This window comes from Bos indicus, chromosome 4, assembly GCF_029378745.1.
Source record: "Bos indicus isolate NIAB-ARS_2022 breed Sahiwal x Tharparkar chromosome 4, NIAB-ARS_B.indTharparkar_mat_pri_1.0, whole genome shotgun sequence".
In the NCBI taxonomy this organism is placed as follows: domain Eukaryota; kingdom Metazoa; phylum Chordata; class Mammalia; order Artiodactyla; family Bovidae; genus Bos; species Bos indicus.
Window position 1 is genome coordinate 64,032,929 of NC_091763.1, and position 25,626 is coordinate 64,058,554.

General features: G+C 39.6%; 1 protein-coding gene across 4 annotated transcripts in view; it reads right to left on the reverse strand.

Annotated features, from left to right (window-relative positions):
• The window catches only part of BBS9 (Bardet-Biedl syndrome 9), a 478,678-nt gene that overhangs the window by 437,433 nt on the left and 15,619 nt on the right, over window positions 1-25,626 (reverse strand). For all 4 annotated transcript variants that reach the window (XR_011566256.1, XM_070787856.1, XM_019958787.2 and 1 more), the window contains exons 2-4: window positions 19,327-19,449; window positions 9,007-9,157; window positions 5,986-6,050 (exon numbers count right to left, since the gene is read on the reverse strand). Coding sequence is in view for 3 of the 4 variants with exons in the window: in XM_070787856.1 (XP_070643957.1) it covers window positions 5,986-6,050; window positions 9,007-9,157; window positions 19,327-19,438 (328 nt within the window). In the remaining variant the exon portion in view is untranslated. The remainder of the gene's footprint in view (window positions 1-5,985; window positions 6,051-9,006; window positions 9,158-19,326; window positions 19,450-25,626) is intronic.

The following is a 25,626-nucleotide window of genomic DNA, read 5'->3' on the forward strand; positions in this document are numbered from 1 at the left end:
ACACATATACATAGGGCTTCCCTAATGGCTGAGACAGTAAAGAATTCACCTGCAATGTAGGAGACCTGGGTTCAATCCCCCGGCCAGGAAGATTTCCTGGAGAAGGAAATGGCAACCCACTCCAGTATTCTTGCCTGGAGAATTCCATGGACAGAGGAGCCTGGTGGGCCACAGTCCATGGGGTCACAAAGTGTCAGACAAGACTGAGTGACTAATGCTGAATTTCACTTTTTCACTTTCATGTGTGTGTGTATATATATATATGTATACACACACACACACACACATAATTTCAAGCCCCAACCTTTCTCTCCCTGGACTGTTCTTCCTCATTTGGAAAGTAAAGGGTTGAAAGAGAAAAAACTAACAGGCAAGGATTTCTTGGAGGAAAACATTTTCTACACAGATCTATGCCCCTGAAAATGCTAAGAACAGAACACACATCAGTAGAATTAAAAAAAAAAAAAAAAAAAGACAAATTTGCCAGCTAAACCTGATAGATGAAAGCTTTCTGGAACCTAAATGGCAATAAAGTCAGTAAAGTCCACAGAAACTGGTGGTAATCACTACCATACCAGCCACAAGGGCAAAAACCAAAAACTCTAAAAACATAACTCATAGCATTGACCTAAGGACAGTTCTAGCCTCTAAGAAACCATAAAAACATTCCAAGAAACTTCTGGTTCGTCCTTACAGAAATTCCGAATTTCATTCTGCACCTAAAATGAGAGGGACCCCTCCAAGAAAGGAATGTATCACGCATACCTGCTAGCCGAAACATCAGTGAACACAAGGGGCAGCAGTCAATATTTAAACAAACTTGCATGAAATCACACTAGGATTTATGTACTGGAAAAGCTCCAAATGCATTGCTAAGTTTTTAAATTTCAGGTAACTGCACTTGAAAATATGATAGTGCAACTAGGGAGAACAGAACAATTTATCTTCCTTCAATACTAACTTGGAATAAAGGTAGTACCTGAAAATCTAAAAATTCTGATCATTTTTCCCAGAGAAGCATCAGTGACATAAGATTAAAATTACTTACATAAGTTTTATCCTTGGATATACAGATTGAATACAATAAATGTATATCAGCCCGGGTCTCCCACATTGCAGGCAGACGCTTTACCATCTGAGCCACCAGGGAAGCCCATAATAATAGTCTACATATAACTAAAGTTCATATAAAGTTTCATCGATTAGAAAGTAAATGGATATTAGAACATTTTTGCCGCTGGCCTTATTTAAACAAGAGCTAATTAAAAAATAAAAACTCTCTGGACAATCAAAGGTCACCTTGAAAACAGGTTTTGGCCCAATTTTACATACATAACTGCTGAGAAATCTAACAATGTTAAATGAAATATTAATAAAAGCCATTACAGAGTAAAAGGTTCATTGTATTAAATAATCAAATTAGATTATGTAACCCTATCAAAAGTAAAGAGACATTTTTGCCCTCTCATGGCAAATGTTAAAATTCTAGAAATATGTCAAATGCTTAGGAAATACACAATTTTTAGAAGAGAATATTTAAAAGAACATAATCAGTATAGCTTAAGCTCACACATCTGTAACCATTTACTCAGAAACTGAGGACCATCAGGAAAGAATCAGATGCCATGTGATGTTTTTCCTTTACCAGAGTATGATAAGATGGGCTAAGGTCAGGTCAGCAAGACCCTGCTGTTTCTCTATATTAAACCAGCATTTAATGACCAAAGAAAGAAAGAAAGTCAGCACAGTAGCCTCTGATTATTAAGAGTCGTTTGCTGTATCCAGGATTTCTCCTCTAATTTGCCTCACATATCTTCTAGGAGCACATAGCACACAAAAAGTGAAAAAGTGAAAGTGTCTGAATCTTTGTGATCCTATGGACTGTAGCCCCCCAGGCTCCTCTGTCCATGGAATTCTCCAGGCAGGAATACTGGAGTGGGTTGCCATTCCCTTCTTGAGGGGATCTTCCAGACCCAGGGATCGAACCCGGGTCTCCTGCATTGCAGGCAGATTCTTCACCAACTTGGCGACTGAACAACAACAAGCACACAAAGGAAAACAAAAAACATTTGGGGAGAGGGCAGTTGGGGTTAAGGACGTCAAGTTCAGCTAACACGTTCATCTGCTGACACCGGTGATTTCACTTAAACTAGAAAGTGTTTATGCTTCCCCTGTTATAGTAAAAGCTAGGTAAAAGTTCGGTCTGATACCTCAAGAAACCTATTCAAGAGAACAAAAACATTAACTTCCCTGCTTCTCAATTTAAGCCAAGCCAGAAAAAATATACAAATTGTCAGCCTACGAGTATCACAGGAGGCTGAAGAAATGAGAGACTGAGAAAGGAAATGAGGTGGAGTGTAAGAGAATGTAGTTTGGACAACTCCTCATCCCCAGAGAATACAAGGCTTGTAAATGAGTACAAAGAATAAAAAGAGCAATAAAATTGCCATTCCCATGACAAGTAACTTTCATTTTCAACACAAATTTGAAGGAATATGTTTATGAATAGGTGAAACTCGTTCAGTCATGTCCGACTCTTTTCAACCCCAGGGACTGTATACAGTCCATGGAATTCTCAAAGCAAGAATACTAGAGCGGGTAGCCTTTTCCTTCTCCAGGGGATCTTCCCAAGCCAGGGATGGAACTGAGGTCTCCCACACTGCAGATGGATTCTTTACCAGCTGAGCCCAAAGGAAGCCCAAGAATACTGTAGTGGATTGCCTATCCCTTCTCTAGAGGATCTTCCCGACCTAGGAATCGAACTGGGATCTCCTGCATTACAGGTGGATTCTTTATCAACTGAGCTATCAGGGAAGCCCTTATGGATACCAATGTCCTATTAAAAAGCTGTGATCAAACATGCCAGTTTCTTTCACTAGGCTTTTTTGATAAACACACATTTCATCCTTAGTCTATGTCATACACCCCAGTAAAGTCTAGAGACTTCTGGCTTTCTGAGCCATTATTCAAATAGGCCAAGGCAAGGTCAAGAATCTAACCTTGTTTCTAATTTTTAGGATCTGTCCTTCTACTGCCCTCTTAGAGCCCCCACAGAGCCTCTAGAAAGGACCAGTACCCCAAGCAGTATTCAAGAGTGACTGTGGGCAAGTTATCCTCCTCCATACCTGTTAATAAAATGTCACTCAAAGTTAATAGGCTTATGATGGGACAGGAACAGCTAGATTCCCACAATAAAGTAGCCTCTATCATGCGTGCTCAGCTGTATCCAACACTTTGCCATCCCCTGGACTGTGGCCTGCCAGGCTCCTCTGTCCATGGGATTCTCCAGGAAAGAATACCGAAGTCAGTTGGCATTTCCTCCTCCAGAGGATCTTCCCAATCAAACCCTAGTCTCCTACATCTCCTGCATTGGCTGCAGATTCTTTACCACTCTGCCACATGGAAAGCCCAGCCTATATCTTACCTTCTCCATTTATTCTGGAACACTAAATATTTGTCCTACCACTAGAAGGAGCAATATTAGTTCAGTTCAGTCCCTCAGTCGTGTCCAACTCTTTGTGACCCCATGGACTGCAGCACGCCAGGCTTCCCTGTCCATCACCAACTACCGGAGCCTACTCAAACTCATGTCCATAGAGTTGGTGATGCCATCCAACGTCTCATCCTCTGTCATCCCCTTCTCTTCCTGCCTTCAATCTTTCCCAGCATCAGGGTCTTTTTAAATGAGTCAGTTCTTCACACCAGGTGGCCAAAGTACTGGAGTTTCAGCTTCACCATCAGTCCTTCCAATGAATATTCAGGACTGATCTCCTTTAGGATGGACTAGTTGGATCTCCTTGCAGTCCAAGGGACTCTCAAGAGTCTTCTCCAACACCACAGTTCAAAAGCATCAATTCTTCAGTGCTCAGCTTTCTTTATAGTCCAACTCTCACATCCATACATGACTACTGGAAAAACCATAGCCTTGACTAGACGGACCTTTGTGGGCAAAGTAATGTCTCTGCTTTTTAATATGCTGTCTAGGGTGGTCATAGTTCTTCTTCCAAGGAGCAAGCATCTTTTAATTTCATGGCTGCAGTCACTATCTGCAGTGATTTTCAAGCCCAAAAAAATAAAGTCTCTCACTGTTTCCACTGCTTCCCAATCTATTTCCCATGAAGTGATGGGACCAGATGCCATGATCTTAGTTTTCTGAATGTTGAGTTTTAAGCCAGCTTTTTCACTCTCCTCTTTCACTTTGATCAAGAGGCTCTTTAGTTCTTCTTCGCTTTCTGCCATAAGGGTGGTGGTGTCATCAGCGAGGTTATTGATATTTCTCCCGGCAATCTTGATTCCAGCTTGCGCTTCATCCAGCCCAGCATTTCTCATGATGTACTCTGCATATAAGTTAAATAAGGTTGACAATATACAGCCTTGATGTATTCCTTTCCCAATTTAGAACCAGTCTGTTGTTCCATGTCCATTTCTAATTGTTGCTTCTTGACCTGCATACAGATTTCTCAGGAGGCAGGTCAGGTGGTCTGGTATTCCCATCTCTCTAAGAATTTTCCAGTTTGTTGTGATCCACACAGTCAAAGGCTTTGGTGTAGTCAATAAAGCTGAAGTAGATGTTTTTCTGGAACTCTCTTGCTTTTTCCATGATCCAACGGATGTTGGCAATTTGATCTCTGGTTCCTCTGCCTTTTCTAAATCCAGCTTGAACATCTGGAAGTTCACAGTTCATGTACTGTTGAAGCCTGGCTTGGAGAATGTTGAGCATTACTTTGCTAGCATGTGAGATGAGTGCAATTGTGCAGTAGTTTGAGCATTCCTTGGCATTGCCTTTCTTTGGGATTGGAATGAAAACAGACCTTTTCCAGTCCTGTGGCCACTGCTGAGTTTTCTAAATTTGCTGGTATATTGAGTGCAGCACTTTAACAGCATAAGAGGAGCAACATATTTTACCACCAAACAATGAGAGTGTTTAACAATGACAGTAAGATTACTTTACTGGGTCTCTGATACAAAAAAGAATGGAAAAGAAAATGATAGTGGCAACAGAGAAGGAAAATAAGAAGAAAGTAACACATAGAGAGTAATAGCTACTACCAATTGCCTCAGCACTACTTAGAAATATAAGTTCATTCATTCATTCAACAAGTATGCCTACCACACAGCACACACCAAGCCTGCCTTCAAAATCTAACAGATCTTCAAACCAAAAAAGAATATCCAGCTTGGTGATAGTAAATAAGAATCATTACTCCAATTAAAAGCAAAATACAAAGAAAGCCTAAATCAAGAGACTGAGTGTGAGAAATCGAGACCTAGAAGCTAATATTTACAGCAAATTCCAAAGGAGTGTATCTTTTGAATAAGCAATAGGTCCACAGATAGTTAGCTTTACTATATCCATTGAAAAAAATCCGTCAATGTTGACATCATAAAAATAACTCTCTAAACTTGAACTAAAACTTGTCTAATAACTGAAACAAAATTCATAAGTTACATTTTTAATAAGGGCCAAAATGCTGAAACCAGACTACAATTAACTTTCATACTTGTACCCACAGGACCATGTCAGGGAATGAAACCTGCGAGGTCTGGTTAAATGAAGACAACCAAAAACCAAGAAATTGGAACTATAAAGAAAAAATACTTGAGGTTCACCAAAGAAACGCACTTTAAGCCACCATGACTCAGCATTTAATGAATTCTGTTGTTGCTATTGAACATTTCTTAAGACTCAAGTGCCCTAAGTACCCAGAATTGGCCTCTCTTAATCATAGGCAATCCTGGACACAATTCCTCAGATAGAGGAGATTTCAAGGAACCCTCTACAGTGATAGAAATTTAAGTATGCATGGAAATATTAGACCAAGAAAACGTAATAGTCTTTGCAACGGAAAGAGTAAGTGAACAATAGGAAAACGCTAACCAAGATAAGAAAACTTTTAACCAAGTCAATATAACTATTCTTACATAATATTAAGAAGTCCATATTTTAGTAAAAAGTCTACATTTAAAAAAGAAAATGTTTCTTACCTGAGACAGAGTAGACACACAGTTTTCTCGAATGCAACACAGCCAAATGAAGCATCTCAGTACCTCTGAAAAACGGTGCAAGTTTTAAAAGTTTAAATACTAGCTTCAGATGTAACCCCAAAAAATGACAAAATGATTTTAAAAAGAGATTATAATCATAACGTATCATGAGTGAACTAAATAATTCACTGGATAACACTCAAAACTGAAAAATAAATTTAACAACAAAACAGCCAGTTTGACAATCCCAGAGGCCCAAGAACTCTGCCTCAAGGAGTTGCCTTCAGGTTGAAGCCAAAGAAGTCTCCCAGAAAGAGCCATATCAGAGGCCCCTTAATGAGTGCTCTCCCACAATAAAGCCATGGGACTTCCCTGGCAGTCCAGTGGTTAAGACGCCACACTTGCACTGTGGACGGCCCAGGTTGGATCCCTGGTTGCAAAAAAAAAAAGAGAGAGAAAGAGAGAGACCCAAGCTTTGGTCCTGGCTTGCAGGCTAATTAACCTATGACCTTGGGCAAGAAACTTACACTCTCTAAGCCTGTTTCCCCTTTTGGAAAATAAGAGCTTTCAATTAAATGAAATAAAAATCATGTGAAAGTAAAGTATAAAGCACCAGAGAAAGCTAATCATCACTGGGAAATGGCATATATCACATCCATATCTGAAATTTTACTAAAGGTATTGAAAATGTTTTGGTTTGGTCTTATCTTCCTGTTATCTCCTTGTTCACTGAACTCAGGATAGGCAAGACGCCAGCGGAGAAGCTGGAAGAAGATGCAAGGAGCTGTAGAAACTACAGATATTCTTTATTTACTGGGGCAAGGCAGACATGCTTTAATCTCTGACACAGCAAAATCATGATAACTACAAAACTCAACTCCATGGGACTGGACTCAACTTGACAGCTCTAAGAGCGTTTCAGGTGGTGCTTATACAGACCACACCACGATGCGCATGCTTAGCGCCACAAATGATCTCAGCTGTCCTGAGTGAGGAGTGGGCGAGAGAGCCTGACCATCGTCACCTGGCCAATTGCTCTTCCCCTACAGGTCTCAAGTGTCAGCACTACACTTCCCAGCCCCTATCAAGTGGTTTCCAGAGACATGGCATAGTCGGTCTAGAAATCCTAAATTCAAAGTCTTCAAGAGTCAAGTCAGAGGATGTAAGTGAATAAAGGGAGTAAATGGCTGTGATCAACTGGAGACTAGGGCCAGTCTAAAGGCGACAGCAAGCAGCTACTCAGTTCTGGGCTTGTGGCCAGATCTCCACATTTTTTTCAGGAAAAGCCAAAGGCAGGGATTTTATGTGAAAATTCCTCATTCTTAAACATTGGCAATTCTTTTAAACATAAAACTAATCTGCAAGCAGGCCTCTGATGTCTGACCTCTGAAACAGACTCTGTTCTAAACTTAAAGGACTATAATTGAAGTCTGAAGACTTGGATTGGGGTCTTGACTCTGCACTTCGGTATTTCCGTGATCATTTAATCTTTTAGAGTGTGAGTTTCTCATTCATAAAGTAAGAATTATATTAGATAATACCTGTAAATATACACAGCTATCATATAATCAAGATTGTCTTCAAAAATCTTTATATGTACCCTGAACACTCAACTTTTCCTCATGCACAGGAAAAGAACATGTTGTCATGGAAAAACAGTAAAGAACAGAGTCAGACAGACTTGGGTCGGAATCCTGGCTGTGTGACTGAAAGCTCTGAGCTCTAACTAGCTACCTTATCTCTAAATGCAGGTCACATCTTATAGATCAGATTAATGAGACAGTACTAGTCAGTAAATAGTAGGACAGTATCCACTCATCAATGTTACCCTCCTCCCTTCTAAAAAATGATCACACAGATGTAAACCATATTACTATATAGAATGATTTCTGACAGCATTCCACTTTTTTAAAACATGCAAAGGTAAAAATGCTTTTTAGAGACAAGAACTTCTTTGTCTCCTTACTTTATAAATCCATCATGCTTGTATGTGCTAGGTTCACAAGGGGCACCTAATCATTATCTGCTTTTAGATGGAGTAGATATTTACCAGCCATGTCAGTAATAAACTCCTGACTCAGTCTGTCACAGTGCATAAAGGTCCCATCTCATCTCCCAGCCTAGAGCATCCATGAAGCAGCTTCCCATTAGAATGAAACATATTACTAAAAAAGTTAATAATGCTCAGGAGCAGTTGTTCAGGTTTTTCTAGTAGGAATCAGGACCCTGAACAAGTACAACCTGGGGCCAATAAATGATGATGACCAATTGGGAGTGAGCCAAAGTCCAGAGCTCAGGGCACTCCCTGACTTAAGAAGGCAAAGACAGCTCAAAAAGAGAAGGGAAAATAAGACCACCTCTGTCTACATAAAATTTCATAGTAGATACTTTTATAAATGATTAAGAAATACAGGTTTAATTTTAAGAAAATTCATGTATGAAAATAAGATAAAATCACCAATATCATCAGTAAATAAAAAACAGACATATTACACAAAATGCAAAATAATTAATAGTCTTCTAAAATAGGTTTAAAAATAAAGTACTTTGAATCAAAGACTTCCTTTGTGGGTTAAGCTGACTTCTTTTAAAAAACTAAGGATCTCTCTACACCAAATAAGTAATACATTTTAAAGACTCAAAGTTATGCACCAAATCACATAGCTACTATGATGTCTAATTTTTTTAAACAAATTTATATAACCTAGAAAATTGGTGCTTTAAGTAAGTACATACTTTCTGTTTCTTTATTTGATTATTTTCCAAAGGCTTATCTCCTTTCCTTTAAGCTTCTGACACATCAGGCATCTTAGGTCTGTTACACTTAAAAAAAAGACTCCTAAATTTTCCTGTCCTAAATGTACAGGTTTCCATATTAAACAATGTTCAGTACATGACAATATACAGGAAATATATTTAATGCATAGTCTTTTTTTTTAAGAATGCACAAAAATGATACATAAGGGACTGACATACTCCAAGTAGTAAGACAAAACACTCAAATTAGTGGACTGTACTTACGAAACAAACTTTCCTACTTCCACTTGCAATATTGGATCTCGTAGATGCACTTCTAGAAGCAAATCCTCAGCTTGAGCTCCATCTCCTGTTTTTACAGGATGAGGATTAAAGATTCTTAGGTAGCCCATAAAGCTGCCCACAATAATTTTATCTGTAAAAAGGTGTTTTTAAAGATATAGGAAAAAACATTAGTCACAAAAATTTTTGAAAATAGAATTTCTAATGTCTAAAAGAAGAATCTAAAAATTATGCTCAACATCACTCATTATCAGAGAAATGCAAATCAAAACCATAATGAGGTACCGTCTCACACCAGTCAGAATGGCTGCTATCCAAAAATCAACAAACAATAAATGCTGGAGAGGGTGTGGAGAAAAGGGAACACTCTTACACTGTTGGTGGGAATGCAAACTAGTACAGCCACTATGGAGAACAGTGTGGAGATTCCTTAAAAAACTGGAAATAGAACTGCCTCATGACCCAGCAATCCCACTGCTGGGCATACACACTGAGGAAACCAGAATTGAAAGAGACACGTGTACCCCAATTTTCATCGCAGCACTGTTTATAATAGCCAGGACATGGAAGCAACCTACATGTCCATCAGCAGACGAATGGATAAGAAAGCTATGGTACATATACACACGGAATACTACTCAGCCATTAAAAAGAATACATTTGAATCAGTTCTAATGAGGTGGATGAAACTGGAGCCTATTATACAGAGTGAAGTAAGTCAGAAAGAAAAACATCAATACAGTATACTAACGCACATATATATGGAATTTAGAAAGATGGTAACGATAACCCTATATACGAGACAGCAAAAGAGACACAGATGTATAGAACAGTCCATTGGACTCTGTGGGAGAAGGCGAGTGTGGGATAATCTGAGAGAATAGCATTGAAACGTGTATATTATCATATATGAAACAGATCACCAGTCCAGGTTCGATGCATGAGGCAGGGTGCTCAGGGCTGGTGCACTGGGATGACCCTGAGGGATGGGATGGGGAGAGATGTGGGAGGGGGGTTCAGGATAGGGGACACATGTACATCCATGGCTGATTCATGTCAATGTATGGCAAAAACCATTACAATATTATAAAGTAATTAACCTCCAATTAAAATAAATAAATTGTTTAAAAGAAATAAGACAATAAAAAAAGTCTAAAAATTAAAAGAATCCAGCTTTGTTTCATATACAAAGACCAATCTGCCAACAGAATATATAATTAAAGTGAACTAAATAGCTTTACATCACCAATATTCAAATATACTAATGTACTACACTTTTCTTAAGCCTTGATTTGTTTTCAGTAGCCATAATTCAGCACAAAGTAAGCCCTTTTAATAAAGGACTAGTATCAGGTTGTAAACTGATTTCATCATAGAGTGTCAACTCTACACCTGATTTTGGCTGTCAAAACACTGCATTAAAAATTATTCCAAGGCCTCACTAGACAGAGTGCTCTGATTTATAATATCTAGTCTCGGGTACAAAAGGGGAGAATGATAAGATAAGTATTATGGGTTGAACTATGTCCCTCAAAAAGATATGTTGAAGTCCTAACCCCTAGTAACTGATTTTATTTGGAAATAAGATCTTTACAGATGAACCCAAGTTACAATGAGGTCACACTTGAGTAAGTATGTGGTAGGACTCAATTGGAGAAGGAAATGGCAACCCACTCCAGTGTTCTTGCCTGGAGAATCCCAGGGACAGCACAGCCTGATGGGCTGCTGTCTATGGGGTTGCACAGAGTCAGACACGACTGAAGCGACTTAGCAGTAGCAGCAGCAGGACTCAATTAGTATCCTTATAAGAAGAGAAAACAAGGAAAGGATGGGGAGGAGAATGTCACATGAAGATACAAGGACAAGCAAGAAGATGATCATGTGACCACAGAGGCATGGATTGGAGTGATAATTCACAAGCCAAAGAATTATCGGAAACTGAAAGAGGCAAAGAAGGATCCTAGAGGCTTCAGAGATAGCATGGTCCTGCAGACACCTTGATTTTGGACTTCTAGACTCCAGACTGTGACAGAATAAATTTCTGTTGTTTTATGCCAGTCAATTTGTGGTACTTTGTTACGGCAATCCTAGGAAACTAATATTTTGGGTTGTTTTAAATCCCCAGATTAGTAGGGTACATTGACTTTTTTTCTATATACTGAAAAGAAGGAATTCTACACACTTTATTATTGAGAGCTTATTATGTGCCAGGCAATGGTCTAAGTAGCTTACATATATTAATACTAGCTCATTACCCTCATAATAATCCTCTGAGAGAGGTACTATCCTAGTAATTTCAATCGTGAATAGAGATACATATGTCATTAAGAACCTGGTGCTACTATTTCACAATAGCTAAGATATGGAAGCAACCTAAATATCCATCGACAGATGAATGGATAAAGAAGATGGGGTAAATATACATAGTGGAATGCTGTGCTGTGCTGTGCCAAGTTGCTTCAGTCATGTCTGACTCTTTGCGACCCTATGGACTGTGGGGCACCAGGCTCTTCTGTCCATGTGATTCTCCAGGCAAGAATACTGAAGTGGGTTGTCATGCCCTTCTCCAGGGGATCTTCCCGACCGAGGGATCGAATCCATGTCTCTTATGTCTCCTGCCAGTGCAGGAGACATTGGCAGGTTCTTTATGCCTAGTGCCAGCCACCTAGGAAGCCCAGTGGAATACTACTCAGCCATAAAAAAGAATGAAATAATGCCATTTGCAGCAATATGAATGGACCTAGATATCACCATCCTAAGTGAAGTAAGTCGAAAGAGAAAGACAAATATCATATGATTATCATTTATATGGAATCTAAAATACAACAGAAATGAACTTATTTATAAAACAAACAGACCCATATGCATAGAGAACAGATTTGTGGTTGCCAAGGGGGAAGAGGGATGGGGAAGGGATGAATTGGGAGTTTAGGACTAGCAGATGCAAATGATTATATACAAAATGGATAAACAAGAAGGTCCTACTCTACAGCATAGAGAACTATATTCAATATCCTGTGATAACCACAATGGAAAAGAATATGAAGAAATATATATACACACATATATATAACTGAATCAGAGTGTCACACAGCACAAATTAACACAATACTGTAAATCAACTATAGTTCAATTAAAAAAAAAAAAGAATCTGGTTCTACGTGATCTGATGGCAGCCTCAGAGGTTTACAAACTCTCTTGAGACATACTGGTTCCTGACTCTGACTAAGGCTTGGCCAAATGAACTCTCTACATTCGAGAGAGCTATGTCACTCTCCTTCCAATCTCTCTTTTGTTTGCATTTATCATAATCGTTTCCTGTCACTTGTAGAAAAAAAAAATGTTAACTGATATACAAAATTAGCACCAAGGAATAAACAACAGACACCAATTCCTTCAGGGATATTTAGAAATTCATTCTTGAGGTGAGTTGGGGCACAAAGCATTAAAACTCCTGTTCATAATTTATATGGAGTTAAACAGCATCATACACAGTGACAGAACAGCTAATCAAGTTAACACCTCCAAGCATCTGGAACACTGTGCCCACTGCAGGTAACACTCTAGTGAACTGAACAGCTGCTGCCAAATGAACAGGAAGGAGCAATGCCAAACCATATGTAAGATGGCATTTTCTAAGGGCACTGGATAATTTAAAGTAAGAGAATGATAGGTTTTGACCAAAATTCTCATCTCAGGGTAAAACTAAGGGTCTTTGGGAGTCTGAGGAAACAATTTCTTACCTCATTTCACAGGGGGCTTAACCCCTAAGAATCTAGTTCAGGGATTAACACTAGAGGTTTTAAATTACAGTAACAAATGAGTTCACAGTCTCTCCAGGTTTCTTACATAAAAGTAAAGACAGTGATCAGAAAGAGTGGGGTTCACCTTCAACTGCCCCACCCTCAGGGGTAAGAGGAAGTCAGGATGGCCAAGCCCAGATGGTGACAACTTTAACCCCTAGAATTACAACGTGTATGTATAATTATTAAAATAGTGGGATTATCATAGTAACCAGATCTCAGGTAACAGTCTAACTATCACAGATTTCAAGCTATAATTAACACAAGATCCCCAGGAATGGAACAAACAGGCAACTCACTAAGGCCTTTATTTCCCCAATGATTTCTCTCTTTTTATTACTGAGTATTATTTAATTGTAACAATGCATTAAGTGTGTTTATCAAATTAAGGCCTTTTTTGAAGTCTATAACCAAAAATATTCCAGGTCTATGAAAAAAAGGACTAATTCAAGCCACAATATCAGACAGTCATGGCATTGCACCAAACCCCATTGTTGCTGTTCATTCACTTAGTCGGTCTGACTCTTTGCAACCCCATGGACTACAATATGCCAGGCTTCCCTGTCCTTCACTATCTCCCGGAGTTCACTCAAACTCATGTCCATTGAGTTGATAATTCCATACTTAAGTCAATTTACAGCCTTGGAGTCACTTGAACCCCATACTTAAGTCAATTTACAGCCTTGGAGTCACCTGAACAAAGACAGGGCTGTGTATAGACTGCCGTAGCAGAGTCTGTCTGCAATGCAGGAGATCCAGGTTCAATCCCTGAGTCAGAAATATCCCCTGGAGAAGGGAATGGCAACCCACTCCAGTATTCTTGCCTGGATTCTCCATGGACAGAAGAGCCTGGCAGGCTACAGTCCAAGAGGTCACAAAGAGTCAGATACAACTGTGTGACTAACACAATTACAACACCACACATGCCTAATATAAAGTTTCCTCAGATTCTTCCCTGTTGAACCAGTAGTCATTCATTCAAATGTACTTAACAAAGGTAAATACCCAACCTTTATGAGAACACTGAATATTGGCTCTAAATTACTACTAATTCTGGAAGCCCAGGAAGATATTGTTGCTGCCAATCATGGAGATTCATAATTATGATAAATTAACTTTCTAACTTATTTTACCCCAGTGGGGAAGCAAAGCCAATCTATGATTTCTCACTCAGTAACTGAGAGCCTAAAGGGAATATATTTCTGTAGAAAACTATGGAATAACCATTTGGTTCCCTAAGGTGTACAGTAAGGGATATTATAATAAAAGGGCTATATAGAAGCCAGTGGAACTCCATCTCTCCAACAGGGAGAAAATCAAAATCAATACCATTTCTAAGCCTGATTTGAGATGGTCTCCTAAAATTTGATTCCAAAAAACTTAACTGTATATATGTGATAATTCCTATCAAAGAATTTTGGTTTAATAACTAAATTTGCTGATAAAAAAAATCTAATTAATGGGTTTGAAAGAGTTAAGGGACTTCCCAGATGGCACTAGTGGTAAAGAACCCATATGACAATGCAGGAGACATAAAAGACGCAGGTTTGATCCCTGGGTTGGGAAGATCCCCTGGAGGAGGGCATGGCAACCCACTCCAGTATTCTTGCCTGGAGAATCCCATGGACAGGGGAGCTGGCAGGCTACAGTCCATAGGGTCTCAAAGAGTCAGATACAACTGAAGTGACTTAGCACTGAAGCACTGAAGCATAGAATTAAGGTTGATCAGTACAACTTAAAGGGCAACTCTAGATTCTTCTGTTATTCACAAACTGTTTTTTCTTGGAGCCAACTAATACATCCCAATCTTAGTAATGCCTTTTCTCCTTTACAATACACGGAGACCAACAGGAACAGCTTGCTTTCACTTAATAGGAGCAAGAGTATACATTTACAAGTATGACCACAATCCAATCCGCAGGACCCAGGACTGCCACATCCTCTCATAAGGGCTGCTGCTGCTAAGTCGCTTCGGTTGTGTCCGATTCTGTGAAACCCCATAGACGGCAGCCCACCAGGCTCCCCTGTCCCTGGGACTCTCCAGGCAAGAACACTGGAATGGGTAGCCATTTCCTTCTCCAATGCATGAAAATGAAAAGTGAAAGCGAAACCACTCAATCGTGTCTGACTTGCAGCAACCCCAGGGCTTCAGCCTACCAGACTCCTCCATCCATGGGATTTTCCAGGCAAGAGTACTGGAGTGGGTTGCCATTGCCTCTACTCAAAAGGGCTGAATGGGGCTGAAAGAAATATGAGTGAAAGCCAGGGACCCCATGGGCCCTTCCCTGTACTGTCTGGATCAGTCATAAATGAAGCTACTATAATCCTCTTCAGGCAAGCACCAGTGTTCTAGATCCTTCAGGAATGAAGACCTAGGCCACAAAACAATTTCAAGACGCTAATACTATTCTTTCACTCTCTGATCACCTCCAAGAAAGTAGGGATCAACTGGCACTACTGTCTCAATTCCCAACCTAACCTGCAACAGGTGACCAGTTGCAAAACAGAAGGATGTAGCTCCCAACATGACTTCTTCAAGTTGCCATACAATTTTTCCTGCTCCTTCATCTTAATTTTTAAGTTTTTCTTTCTCTTCTTTTCCTCGACTATTAGTATTATGTATATATTAAACTGTGAACACAAATTGTATGTACCAATTATTCTAGAGGCAGTAGAATATCAGAACATAAATACTGGAATGACAAATGAAAGGGATAACACCCAGAGAGCCTAGTCTTGAAGAGCCAGGGCTCTCTGAAAGTGCCTCTGAAGCAGTAGGTGCACAGTTATCTTTCATTGCAGATGGGTAAGAATATGTGTGTGTGCAGTTGTACAAGGGACAGTTGCCCCACGTTAGGTATAAATGCTGAGAAGCTAAAAGTGATAAATATAAGAACTATTTTTTAGTCTGCCTTATGTTTGTGTTTAACTCTGATTCTTGTAATAAACACACCCTCCAGGCCATAGGTTAGCATGTAATCTAAGCTGAACCATTCAGATTCTCTCAGGATGAAGGGATCCTTAATTTTCTCTCAATCTCCTCTCAGGACTGAAGAATCCTTCTTCTGTGAATCAAGTCAACTTCATCCAAAGCAATTTCAAGGTGCTAGCTAATACTATTCATTCACTCTCTGATCACCTCTAAGAAAGTAGGGATCGACTGGCACTACTGTCTCAATTCCCAACCTAACCTGCAAACTTCTCTTCATCTATGTCCATTCTTACCTTCTTGCCTTCTGTCACAGAGGAAAAAAGTTTCACACAAGCTTAAAGATAGCCCTTCCATCTGCACACCTCATCCCATCTCCTACTGTCTACTCTAGATCCCTTCTCTAGGAGAACGAATCTCATTCCTCTATGCTACACGTTCAGTTTTTCCCATTTCTCTTTTACCCTACATGGTCACCAATGATCATTCTCCCTCTTCCTTTCACAGCTGTTTCTTTAAAGGGCCATAAACACTCAGCCTTTCCCACCTCTCACTCCTTAACTCTCTGAAAATCTAGGTTTTGTTACCACTATGCCCATTTAGAAAACAAAGATCATGGCATCTGGTCCCATCACCTCATTGGAAATAGATGGGGAAACAGTGGAAACAGTGTCAGACTTTATTTTTTTGGGCTCCAAAATCACTGCAGATGGTGACTGCAGCCATGAAATTAAGACGCTTACTCCTTGGAAGGAAAGTTATGACCAACCTAGATAGCATATTCAAAAGCAGAGACATTACTTTGCCAACAAAGGTTCGTCTAGTCAAGGCTATGGTTTTTCCTGTGGTTATGTATGGATGTGAGAGTTGGACTGTGAAGAAGGCTGAGTGCCGAAGAATTGATGCTTTTGAACTGCGGTGTTGGAGAAGACTCTTGAGAGTCCCTTGGACTGCAAGGAGATCCAACCAGTCCATTCTGAAGGAGATCAGCCCTGGGATTTCTTTGGAAGGAATGATGCTAAAGCTCAAACTCCAGTACTTTGGCCACCTCGTGCGAAGAGTTGACTCATTAGAAAAGACTCTGATGCTGGGAGGGATTGGGGGCAGGAGGAGAAGGGGACCACAGAGGATGAGATGGCTGGATGGCATCACTGACTCAATGGACGTGAGTCTGAGTGAACTCTGGGAGTTGGTGATGGACAGGGAGGCTTGGCGTGCTGTGATTCATGGGGTCGCGAAGAGTCGGACACGACTGAGCGACTGAACTGAACTGAACTGATGCCCATTCATCCACCCTTACCAAGGACACTAATGAACCACTAGCTGCAAAACAATGGGGAAACGTATCAGTCTTTATGTCACTAAATCTCGCCTTCCAGGTGCCAGCCCAGCTGGCTCTCCTGCCTCTCTGACTGCCCAGGCAGAATCTATTATTGACTACCTTTCCCAAAGCTCCTCCCTGATTGTTCATTTTCTCCAAGTCATGGTCCTAAGGTTCCGTCCCTCTTGTTCCATCTTATCTCTGCATTTTTACCCTTCCCAGGGCTTCAAATACAATCATTCTGCTCATTCACTTCAAATACATACATTCTGCTCACTCCCAAATCTCTACTTCAGTTCTGCCAACCAGACGCTTCTATTTCAAACAGAACATGCTCAAAACTGCTCTCACTAAACTTCCACGTAAGGTCAACAGTAATAATTGTTAAACTTTAGTGTGCCACCATTCAACTTTGGAGCTTGTCAAAATGTAGATACCTAAGCCACTATCCAATCCATCTACCCTCCAGAGAATATGATCTTTGAGGATCCTGTACACGTGGGACAGAAAATCTTCATACACAATAATCCCTTCAGAATATTATGATGTAGGTGGTCCAGGCTTTGAGAAATAATGATCAGTGTTTTTTTTGTTTGTTTGTTTTTTTCCTGTATGGAACACACAGAGAGAGAATGATTTCTCTATAGCATGCTCGGGAAAACAGAGGAAGCTGCTCATAGCTGGATGCAAATTAGGGGGACGCAGCATTTCAGCATACTGGTAACCCACTAGTGGCATCCCACCGGGAAGCTCTAATAAAAATAAGAAGTGAGCACCATGTTATTCAGATAACCAGTAAGTACAGTTTACAACCAAGTTGAGCTTTAAATAGTTTAGGCAGAGGTGGGTATGAAACTGTTTCTCTCTGGTAGGTATTTTTGTGGTATGACTCTTCTAGGCTGCCAAATTATAGGGGAATTACACATTTAAACAAACACTTGAGCAAAAGGCAGGGTTGATAATCATTAAAGAACCACTCAGGACATCCTCCAAATAGAAGACATTCACAGCTCCTAAAAGTAGGAAGGCAGGGCCCAGATCTTCCTTAGATACAATGAAGTAGGCACTCAGAACAGCTTAGTGACTTCCACTCTTCATTGCTTATATCGTTTTCCCCTTTCACCGTACAACCCAAATTCTACTATTTTCATTGTAGGCAAGAGAAAGAAAATAAAGAGAAATGTAAAGGGGCAATATTTATATAAAATAAACAGAAGAAAAGTATTATAAGTTTTCTTTTTAAGAGGTCAGTGACTATATAGTCAGTAACTATCTTAATTACAAAAAAAAAAAAAAAAGCTCATGGCTATAAATCATTTAAACCAAATATAAATTTCAAATAGCAATAATACAGACCTTAAATGTTTTAAAGACCACTTGATATATGGACATGCTGCTGCTGCTACTACTGCTGCTGCCAAGTCAATTCAGTCGTGTCCGACTCTATGCGACCCCATAGACGGTAGCCCACCAGGCTCCCCCATCCCTGGGATTCTCCGGGCAAGAACACTGGAGTGGGTTGCCGTTTCCTTCTCCAATGCAGGAAAGTGAAAAGTGAAAGTGAAGTCGCTCAGTCATGTCTGACTCTTAGCGACCCCATGGACTGCAGCCTACCAGGCTCCTCTGTCCATGGGATTTTCCAGGCAAGAGTACTAGAGTGGGGTGCCATTGCCTTCTCCAATGAACATGCAAAGAGGAGCAAATAATATAAGAATAAAATATAATATTGTTTCTAGTATCAAAATATAAAAATGAAAGCAATGATTTAAGAATTGTTTTCTACAAAGAGAGAGATTAACATAATTTGTCCATTCTGGTTAACAGCTTTTAGATTCAATTTTAAATCATTTTTCTTGCAAATAATTTCTACAAAAGAAAAATTTTCAAAACTAAAAATGTTTTGCCAGTTCTACCCTACAACACCTGATTTTGCAACAAATAAAAATAAAGTAAATGATAGTCTATAATATTTTTCTGAGTTCCAGCAAATATGACAGAATCAACACAGACCAAAAAAATACAAACAACAAAACACAAGTAATAACTACATTTATCAGCCTGTTACCTAAATATTACTTATAAGGCAAATGATCTTAAAAACTGGGTCACTTTGTTTCAAAAAAAAAAAACTGGGACATAATCATGACAGTTCACCTAAGTTCTGTAAAGTATACATTTTTTTTAAAAGTCATTTTTATTTCATCCCTATAATATGCTTTGTTCCAACATGCTTGGTCATAAGTTTTTACCTTGTCCATTTCCAGTATTGTCAACATCAGCCAAACACAAACAGCCTTGATCAAATTCTTCTTTATCTCCCAGAACAGTAGACCACCAATCACGGGCTTTAAATAAAGACATTTTCGTTCACTCTAAAAAGAAAGCATTTGTTTATAATCAAAATCCACTTCACAAAGTGCAAGTCACAACAGGATGTAGCATACAGAACAAACTAAACTTAGACCACTTTGAGAAAAAATAATGTTTAACTCTAATTTTTTGATATTTTGTGGACACACGCGAAACCACAACTCCAAATGAGTGGAAACATTAGTCAAATATTTTGCCATGCCACTGGAAAGTGAAGCTGAGAAATTATACATTTATGTTTCGTCAATTCTCTCCTCTGGGACATTTAGCAGACAACTGCACAAAGTAACATATTCTTTGAAGGATCAAGATCCAAATTCTACCAGTACTAGTCAGCACATAATTCAGCACTAGTCAGCACATAATTCCTAATTATGTGCTAATTAAAACACCTAATTTCCCTTCAGTTTGGTCATCAGAAAGACTGTAGCATCTCCTGTCACAATGAGTTGCTAAGAAGAGCAAATGAGATCAAATGCATCAATGACTAATACCAGAAGGGGTACATTCAGATCAGATCAGATCGGTCGCTCAGTTGTGTTCAACTCTTTGCGACCCCATGAATCACAGCACGCCAGGAAGCTTTCACTCTCTTTCCCCTAACTGTAGAAAGGAAGATGGAAGAGGAAATTCACACCAAAAAAACAACTAGGAAATGTGGGCTGTAGGTCTACTTATAGCACTAATTACCTGTGTGTCCTCAGGCAACTCACGTAACCCCTTTGCACTTTGATTCTTCATCTAAAATGAGGATACACCAGCCATACCACTGGGCTGTGGATGTGGTGGATGTGAAAGCACACTGGACCTTTTAAATTACAGTACAAACCACATAGGGGGTTTCCCAGGTGGATCAGACGGTAAACAATCTGCCTGCAATGCAAGAGATCCAGGTTCAATCCCTGGGTATGGAAGATCCCCTGGAAAAGGGAATGGCAACCCACTGCAGTATTCTTGCCTAGAGAATTCCATGGTCAGAGAAGCCTGACAGGCTATATAGTCCATGGGGTCACAAAGAGTCAGACATGACTGAGTGACTAACACTTTTTAGGGCTTCCCTGGTGGCTCAGACAGTAATAAATCCACTTGCAGTGTGGGAGACCTGGGTTCAATTCCTGGGTTGGGAAGATCTCCTAGAGGAGGGCATGGCAACCCACTCCAGTATTCTTGCCTGGAGAATCACCATGGACAGAGGAGCCTGGCAGGCTACAGTCTACGGGGTCACAAAGAGTCAGACATGACTGAGCAACTAAGCACACACATCACATACCCACCCCGGGATTCTATGAGAATTTATTTAGCTTCCTTCAAGATACACTGATTTAAATGATAGTTAGGATAAGCAGTCAACTCTTTTCATTCAAAGAAGCTCTGTTCTATAAGGTGGCAGCAACCATTGAATTTGCAAACACTGAACCATTGCTTCCAGAGGAAATAGAGGGTTAGAGTCATACAAGCTTCTATTCACAGCATTTTCAGCAACCAATCAATACATAATTTTGTTTCTGTGTGTTTCTGTTTAAAGATAGTTTTTTTATATACTGCTGGTTCATTAACATTGATCTCAATGACCAACCACGCTACAACTCATATTTGAAGACAACTTATCTACTATATGTATTTTCTCCATAGAGTCCATCACAGCCTTCTTGCACTTAGAAACATTAGAGAGTACGTTAGCACTACTCTGGGGGACAATTTTAAATAGCAATATCACACACACACATACACAAAACTCAAACCACAGAGTTGGAATAAGTAGACTACGTAGGCACTAAGTAGACTACAAAAAAAAATGGAGAGCAGAGACAACACAAGAAGGCAGAGAGTTGCTGTGTTGGACATCAGCTGGGAATATCCATATCAAGTGACTCAGATTTTTTCCCACTCTGCCCACAGCCATGAATGACACCAAAAGCACTATGAATATTGCTTTGGGATTACAAAAAATTTTGGTGAGCAGAAAAACTCACAAATACAGAATATGCAAATAATGAGGATCGCCATACTTTTTTTAAAAGGTAGATCAATCTGCTTCTTTCAGTAAGCCTTCCACACAGGTTAAACACAGAAATCAAGATTACTTGTATTCATAGAGTTGGCTAAGAAATTAGCTGACCATAATATGGTGGTAAAAAGTACAGCCTCCGGAGGCAGTTGATGTGAGTTTGAATCCCTGCTCTACCATATACTAACCAGGCAACCAGATGCAGGTTACTAAAAGTTACTGAATCTCTCTATACTTTGGCTTCCTCATTTGTTAATACAAAATAAAGGTAAGAACGGTATGTGAAGACTGAATAAAAGCACAGTAGAGTCAGCCTACAAAATAGGAGCAAGTATCTGCAAATCATGTATCTGAAAAGAGCCACAATACACAATACATAAAGAACTGGTAAAGTTCAACAACAACAACAAAATTTAAATGGGCAAAGGAGTTAAGGAGACATTTATCTAAATAAGATAGACAAATGGACAACAAGTACATGAAACAACGCTCAACATCACTAATCATTAGAGATATGCAAGTTAAAACCACAATGAGATACTACCTCACATCCATTAGGATGGCTATTAACAAAAATAATAAGTGTTAGCAATGATGTAATCAAACCCTTGTGCACTGCTGGTAATAATATAAAATGATGCTGCCACTGTGGAAACAGTCCGGTGTTTTCTCAAAAAATTAAAAATTTAAATTACCATTTGATCCAGCAGTTCCACTTATGGGAATTCATTTGGCTGTATTAGCCAAATGAACTGAAAGCAGTTTCTCGAAGAGATATTTGTACAACCATGTTCATGGCTCAGTGGTAAAGAATCCACCTGCAATGCAGGAGACCTAAGAGATGCAGGTTCAATCCCTGGATAGGGAAGATCCCCTGGAGGAGGGCATGGCAACCCACTCCAGTATTCTTGTCTGGAGAATCCCATGGACAGAGGAGCCTGGTGGGCTACAGTCCATAGGGTCACAAGAGTTGGATATGACTGAAGCATCTAAGCACGTACACATACATATGTTTATAGCAGCATTATTCACAAGAGCCAAAGGTAGAAACAAACCACCTGTCCATTGGCAAATAAGCGGATAATCAAAATTTAGTATATACATACAATGGAATCTGTTTGGTGGAGCAGTACTCTATTTTGTTGAAGTATAGTTGATTTACAATGTTGTGTCAGTTTCTGGTGTATAGCAAAGTGATTCAGTTGTGTGTGTGCATATATATATACATACTTACATATATATAGTTTCCATTATGGTTTAGTACAGGATAATGAATATAGTTCCCTGTGCGATACAGTAGGACCTTGTTGTTTATCTATCTTATATATAGTAGTATGTATCTGCTAATCTCAGCTTCCTAGTTTATCTTTACCCCCACCTCCCCTTTCCCTTTAGTAACCATAAGTTTGTTTTCTACGTCTGTGAGTCTGTTTCTGTTTCATAAGTAAGTTTATTGTGTCATATTTTAGACTCCATATATAAGTGCTATCATATTTGCCTTTCTCTGACATTTCATTTAGTATGATAATCTCTAGGTTCATACATGTTGCTTCAGATGGCATTATTTCATTCTTTTTATGACTGAGTAGTATTCCACTGTGAGAGAGACAGAGAGTGAGTGTGTGTGTGTGTGTGTGTGTGTGTGTGTGTATGTGTGTACCCTACATCTTCTGTATTCATTCATCTATTGATGGACATTTAGGTTCCTTCCGTATCTTTTGTGTGTGTCTGTGCTCAGTCTCGTCCTACTCTTTGTGACCTCTTCTTTGAGACGTCATAGACTGTACCCCTCAAGGCTCCTCTTTCCATGGAATTCTCCAGGCAAGTATATTGGGGTGGGTTGCCATTCTCTTCTCCAGGGGATCTTCCGGACCCAGGGATTGAACCCAGGTCCCCAGGATTGCAGGAGGATTCTTAACCATCTGAGGGAAGCCCAGAAGTCCTAAGAGGTTGCTTTTTCCTTTACTTCATTATTTTTTTATTGAAGTATATGTGAGTTCCAATATTAAATAAGTTTCAGGTGTATAGCACAGTGATCCAGTGTTTTTATAGATTATATTCCACTAAGAGTTATTACAAAGGGATTTCCCTGGTGGTCCAATGGTTAAGACTCTATGCTTCCCAGTGCAGAAGGCATGAGTTTGATCCCTGTTATGGAACTAAGATTCCACATGCTATGAGCACAACCAAAAAAAAAATGTTTTTACAATATAATGACTATAATTCCCTGTGCTGTACAACTTATCCCTGTTGCTTATCTACCTTTTTAACTTTTTATTGGATTATAGTTGATTTACAAAAAGGTTGCATTTTAAATAATTTCATTTCTGCAACATTTTCAAAATTACAAAATTAAGCTGATGGAGAACAGATCAGTGGTTACCAAGGTTAAGAGAGGGTATGACTTTAAAGGATTAATGCAAAGGAATTTCTTTGAGGTGATGAAAAAGTTCTAGAACCAGACTTTGGTGGTGGTTCCATGGCATAAATTTTATTTCTTAGAGCAGTATTCCTACAAAAAAAAAAGTGTATGTAATATAAAACACGGTGAGATTGAAATAAGATCTGTAATTTAGCTGTAGTACTAAATAGAGTATAGCTGCTGTTGTTCAGTCGCCCAGTCATGTCTGACTCTTTGCGACCCCATGGACTGCAGCACACCAGGCGTCCCTGTCCCTCCCCATCTCCCAAAGTTTGCCCCTTGCATTGGTGATGCCAGCCAACCATCTCATCTTCTGATGTCCTCTTCTCCTTCTGTCCTCAATCTTTCCCAGCATCAAGGACTTTCCAGTGAGTCAGCCATTTGCATCAGATGACCAAAATACTGGAGTTTCAGCTTCAGTATCAGTCCTTCAAATAAGCATTCAGGGTTGATCTCCCTTAAGATTGACTGGTTTGATGGGTTCCTTGGACAAAGGTGTCAATTCTTCAGCACCCTGCCTTCTTTACGGTCCAGCTCTCACAACCATACGTGACCACTGGGAAAATCATAGCCTTGACTATACGGACGTTTGCTGGCAGAGTAATGTTTCTGCTTTTCAACACACTGTCTAGGTTTTTCATAGCTTTCCTCCCAAAAAGCAAACGTCTTCTGATTTCATGGTTGCAGTCACCATCCACAGTGATTTGAGAGCCCAAGAAGAGGAAATCTGTCACTACTTCCACCTTTTCCCCTTCTATTTGCCATGAAGTAATGGAGCCAGATGCCATTATCTTAGTTTTTTTTAATATTTAGTTTTAAGCTGGCTCTTTCACTCTCCTCCTTCACCCTCATCGAGAGGCTCTTTACTTCCTCTTCACTTTCTGCCATTAGAGTGATATCATTTACCTATCTGAGGTTGTTGCTGTTTCTCCCACCTATCTTGATTCTAGCTTGTAACTCATCCAGCCGGGTATTTCTCATGATGTGCTCAGCGTATAGGTTAAACAAACAGGGTGACAGCAGACGGCCCTGTCGTGCTCCTTTTTCAATCTTGAATCAATTAGTTGTTCCATGCAGGGTTCTAATTGTTGACTCTTGACCCGCATACAGGTTTATCAGGAGACAGGTAAGATGCTCTGGTATTCTCATCTCTTTAAGAGCTTTCTTCAGTTTATTATGATCCACACAGTTGAAGGCTTTGGCATAGTCAATTAAACAGAGGTAGGTGTTTTTCTGGACTTTCCTAGCTTTCTCTATGATCCACTGAATGTTGGCAATTTGATCTCTGGTTCCACTTCCTTTTCTAAACCCAGCTTGGATATCTGGAAGTTCTTGGTTCACATAATACTGAAGCATAGCATGCAAGATTTTAAGCATGACCTTACTAGCATGGGAAATGAGTGCAACTGTCCAATTATTAGCACATTCTTTAGTACTACTCTTCTTGGGAATTGAGATGAGGATTGACCTTTTCCAGTCCTGTGGCCACTGCTGGGTCTTCCAGATTTGCTGACATATTGAATGCAACACCTTGATGGCATCATCCTTTAGGGTTTTGAATAGTTCTACTAGAATTCCATCGCATCCACTAGCTTTATTAACAGCAATGCTTCCTAAGGTCCACTTGACTTTGCTCTCCAGAATGTCTGGCTCTGGGTGAGTGACCACACCATCATAGTAATCCAGTTCATTAACATCTTTTTTGTACAGTTCTTCTATGTATTCTTTCCATCTCTTCTTGATCTCTTC